The sequence below is a fragment of the Danio aesculapii genome, chromosome 16, assembly GCF_903798145.1.
Source record: "Danio aesculapii chromosome 16, fDanAes4.1, whole genome shotgun sequence".
Taxonomy (NCBI): domain Eukaryota; kingdom Metazoa; phylum Chordata; class Actinopteri; order Cypriniformes; family Danionidae; genus Danio; species Danio aesculapii.
Genome location: NC_079450.1, coordinates 30,762,923 through 30,768,110, shown reverse-complemented (window position 1 = coordinate 30,768,110; position 5,188 = coordinate 30,762,923). Strand labels below are relative to the sequence as shown.

General features: G+C 40.2%; 1 protein-coding gene across 1 annotated transcript; it reads right to left on the bottom strand.

The window, feature by feature from the left end:
• Positions 1-568: 568 nt before the first annotated feature.
• Positions 569-2,121, bottom strand: lratd2b (LRAT domain containing 2b). The gene has a single exon (XM_056475338.1). It carries the CDS (start codon positions 1,674-1,676, stop codon positions 864-866), a length of 813 nt encoding a protein of 270 aa, XP_056331313.1. The 5' UTR covers positions 1,677-2,121; the 3' UTR covers positions 569-863.
• Positions 2,122-5,188: the final 3,067 nt, after the last annotated feature.

Below are 5,188 nucleotides of genomic sequence, written 5' to 3'. Positions count from 1 at the left end.
GGTTTGAGCCCAGGCTGGGTCAGTTGGCATTGCTGTGTGGAGTTTGCATTTTCTCCCCGTGTTCATGTGCGTTTCCTCCGGGTGCTCCGGTTTTCGCAACAAGACATGCGCTATAGGTGAATTGGGTAAGCTAAGTTGTCCGTAGTGTACGTGTGTGGATGCAAGAGTGTATGGGTGTTTCCCAGTGTTGGATTGCGGCTGGGAGGGCATCCGCTGTGTAAAACATGTGCTGGATAAGTTGGCAGTTCATTCCGCTGTGGCGACCCCAGATTAATAAAAGGACTAAGCTAAAAAGAAAATGAATGAATGATTATTGTACTAAATATGACTAACAGGACTTTTTTTTTTTTTTTTTTTGTACAATAGCCGATATAAACGATTGTTGTCTTTGAAATTGTAAATTGTTTGAGGGTCTTTGTTTTTTTAATTAGAATAAAATTAATCTGGACACATTACAACGCACAAAAGTCTTGCATTACACTCATTGTGTTGATGCTAGAAACACCCTTTGAATATTACTGGACCCATGTACACGCTGAGGCAATAGAAGCTGAATAACAAAAAAGTCTTAAGAAAAAATACTCAGACTTTATTGAAATAATGTGCCAAGGGAATACATACTCTGCCAGTTCTCAAAATAAAGTGAGATAGGCTTTCATAAAAGGTTCCCTAGTATGCGAATACAACAAAGTAAGGGAATGATCGTGTCCTTGTCACTGAAAACAAGCAGAACTTGTTCAATTTATAAAAGTGCTGCTGTCAGAAAACTCTGATGAAACTGCACCACAGCCGCTGTGCTTGAGGTGATTTAAATGACACCCATATCCTCCATCAAGACCAGAGAAACCTCCCTCTTTGATCCATCAGTTACAATTGTAATCATCCTCAGGCTCTTCAGTGCAGTTTAAATGATTCTCCAGCTCCTGGATGACAGCTTCCCTTCCCATTTGGTCGTTTCTCCTCTTTTCCATGATCAGATCCTCTAAACTTTGAAAGTCCAAAACGTGACTTTTCTTCTCGGAGAGCTGCAGCTTCAATTTGTACGGCTGCTTACCGATCCGTATTTCGCCTCCGACTTTAAACTCGCGTTTTCCAAACCTGCACCAAGCGGCGAAGCACTCCGAGTTCTTCCAGCAAACGTCCCGCTCCTTCAAGCCCACCTGCTCCATGGCATTCTGGACCACTGCGTCCGAGCTCAGCGCGCGAAACTTATACAGCTCGTTCACGATTCTGCCCCTTTTACCTTGACTCGCGTCCAAAAGAAAGTCGCATTTGATCTCGTTTCTGTGTAAATGAACCACCTGTAGCTCACCGACACACACCGCCCAGTGCGGGAACTGACCGATGGCCACGAACTCCACCAGGTCGCCGGCTTTGCACTTGTTCGCCAAGTTCTCACGCGACAGTGTGCCCACTTCACCAAACCGGCTATTCCGCTCGTATATGACCTCGTCTCGGTAAAACACGGCGCACTCTAGCTCGTTCCGGCAGTCGTAATGTTTGACATCTTCATTCTCCGTCTCGTCCATGTTCTCCTCCTGCTCGTCGTCATCGGCGGAGAAGATATAAGAGACGCCGATTCGCGGAGCGTCGTCCTCTGGGTCAAATCCATTAGGGTCAGCTGTCGGTAATTCATTGTAATTCAAGTGTGTGAGCTTCTCCACTTGATTCCCCATAACAGCGTCCGACACTCGTTCCGCGACCCACCTGTATAGGTCGGGGAGATTTCAAAAACGCAACACGTAATCCGGCTTTGGAGCCCAGTTCAGGTCAAAGTCCATGCTTTCTGAATGTCCGTGAGGAGTATTTATGTAGCATATCGTACATTTGTCAAAACTGTTTTCCGGAGTCTAGATTATGTTGAGTTTCGGTCTGCGTTTTGAACAGGTGCGTCTCACCTGCTCACTTCCTGGTGTGTGCCGGGGACGGGGGAAGCCCATCCGACACTACAGCTGGAGTCCGACGGCGAGCGACTCTTGTGGAGAAATGAGCGTGTTTTAATGAGTTTTTTCCCTCTGTTTGTGCGTGATGGACGGCGTCCGCGACTCTTTGAAGTTCTGGCTGAGGCAGTAGCAGAGCTCTGTGTGAAATAGTAGCGGGCACGGGGATGTTTACACAAGGCACGGTCAGTTAAAGAGACAGCGCACATTTATGACTGCCAGAGGATACATGATCACTAACCCGAAGAACTCAACTCTCTGAGAGACTACAGTTTAAATTATAGAGCATGAATTGTGACTTTGATCTTTTTGATGAAATGATATACATAGGACTTATACTCTATTTATTTGTGTAAAGAGGTCAAATACTGTAGCGGAGGAGGCCTATCAAACAGTGTTATTGACTAGGCATCACGTGACATTTGAACTTTAAACTCATAAGCTGACATTTTCAGGCAAGACGCTATATTAAAAATTGCTGCAGATTAGCCCAGTTATTTACTGTATTACTTGGTTATGCATTTGACCATTAAATATTGGGATGGCTCACAAAAGGTTAAAGAAAAACATTTCTCAAAAGGACGACAGTATTAAGACTTTGTTTGGGGAGGGGTATAGTGATAAGAAGAGAAGAAAATGTGAAGAAGCATGTGGACGAATAAAATTACCCAAAGCGATTTATACTCCACTGAAGGAACACATTTTATCAGTTTTTGCTTTCCCTGGGAATCAACCCCACAACCTTGCCATTGCTAGCGCTACGCTCTAGCCTACTCTATATTATTCAGTGTAGATGTGTATAGTGTATCTTCATGAATTAAAAATAGCTGTGAGGGACACATCATTCAATGGAAAAGATGTTCTTTAAAATAAAAAAATCACTGACATGAAAAAACAGACATGCTATAACAAATTAAGACAGTACCCCCTACTGAATGAACTGTACTTCTATTTCTCACAATCCTTTTATCACTTGTGAAAAATTGAGCGTGGTGTCTTCCACGAATATCGTCCATTACTGTGTTCTTCACATTGAATTTAGTGACAGCATCTTCAGAGGCTCTCCCCGGAGGTCCTTCAGCTTGTGATTTCCAGTCCGGGGCAGGAGGGTCTGAAAGCCACTGCTGTGTTTTTAGTCCTGTGTTGTGGATTGGCAAACAGCAAGCCCCTGGCTGTCAGTCCATCAGCCCACTGCAGGGGCGTCTCATGCCCAGAAGCGTGTTTCAGCTCTTAATTACCTAACAGAACAGCTGGCCCACAAGTCTGCCATGTATTTGCTCACCTCAGCACGAGGACGTCTGCCTGTCGCCGTAAGGCATATCACCAGTTAAACCAGCTAAAAACTGAGTGTCCATCTCCCAGCACCTCTGTAAAAAAATCCTCCTCACAGTATCTTCAGACCAGACACATTTCCTTCTCTAATATATTAGCCTCGTATTATGTTGGATTTCTAGGTAGGAATTCTAGGTATTAAATCTGGTAAAACAGTATTGCTTGTGTTGTGAAAGCACATCAAAACAAGATATTCATGATTCACTGCATTGTACCAAAACATATAGTTATTGAAATTGTCCATCCATCAGTTTCATTTAATTATATTCTTACTCACTTATAGTAAGAAAGTAACATGGAATAAAGGCTCTCTGTAAAATCTTATGCATTTTATTGTGTGTTTTAGTAACCTGATGTTTTTAAGAGTTTGGGTCTATTGAGCTGCTGTTAGCTGTGAAATTGAAGTCAAATAGACATTATAACCCTTTGACTGCTGGCTCTACCAAATGGTCAACCATGTTATGACTGTTTTATTTAATGACTGTTAAAGTTATTTACAGAATGACTGTTTTAAATAATGGTTTACACACAGAGCAATGTTTGTTTACAAAAAAGCAATCAAACAAAGTCCTGTTGCACTACTACACTTGATTTTGGTTTTATTGTAAATAAAAAACAAGAAACATTTTAAATGAGAATCTGAAATATTTTATGGCATACTTCAAAAAATAAAGATGATTTAGTATTCAAAATGTTTTATTTTGATTGTGTTTTTAAATAAATTGGTCTTACATTTCATATTTTCAGATTTTTCATATAGTATATGTATTAATTATGGTACTTTTACCATAAACCGACATATCTACCATTTGGTAGAGGTTGATATTTTAGAAATTATGGGATGTGTTGAAAAAAATGCATTGAGTGTGTTAACTAGCAACATTAGAAATGGAGTCCAAAATTTTCTTCGTAGTGGAGCAGTTAAAGCGATTATAGTAACCAGATTTTTAACACAGTCCTCAGAATGCGCTGGTCCTAATGGTACGTTTACACTACTGTAATGTATTAATATACTTAAAAGGATTTATGTACATGCAACAGCTTTGTGAAAGTGATCCCGGTCCACACAGATCAATGAAATCTGTATTATGAATGCCAGGCCAATGCCAGATGGTGATGTCACTTATTACAGATACAGCACAAGGCTGTATCTGTGTTTTATAACGCTGCTGCTCATTGTCAGTGTGGATGAGGGAAAATGGAGACATCTGAAAACGCCGTTTTAAAACTAAAACATATCAGTGTAAACGGGGCCTAAGAATAATATTTTTGTGGCTGAAGCTGTCAAACTGACGTTAACCAAGAAGGACCACCACTCCAAATGGTCAAACTTTGATTGAAGATTACCAAAACAAAACTTTTTTAGTGAATTAACTTGCACAGAATAATTATTTACTGCAAGAATAACAATGAGCACTAGCAAAATAAACATTGTAAATTTTGATTTCACATGAACTTTAGGCCCCTCAAAACAATGTCGCAATGTAGGCCTAAATATTTTCTTTTTCTGATTGAAAACGGTGTTGGGTAAAATAAAAAAATCCGCAACAATCACATGGGGGGAAATGGTAAAAAGAGTCAATTTTACTTTAATGCACCTGCCATTACAATAAGTTTTTTTTCAACCAGATCACATGGGGAACAATGCTGTATACAGATGAAAAGGGAAAAGCCAAGTAAAGGTCCAAAATTCAAAAAAGGTCATTATTTACATAAAAACAATGTGTAAATGTATCCTAAATGGGAAATTGTGGAAAGTAATCAAAAAATAACCAAAGTTAATCAGTATTTTTGACAATTTTGTATCTCAGGTCAAACTGGCCTAATATCGTTAATAAGCTTTAATCTGAATAGCTTATAGTGCTTATAATGCCATGAGTTCCACCAGAATAATGGTCCTCGACATTAATGACAAA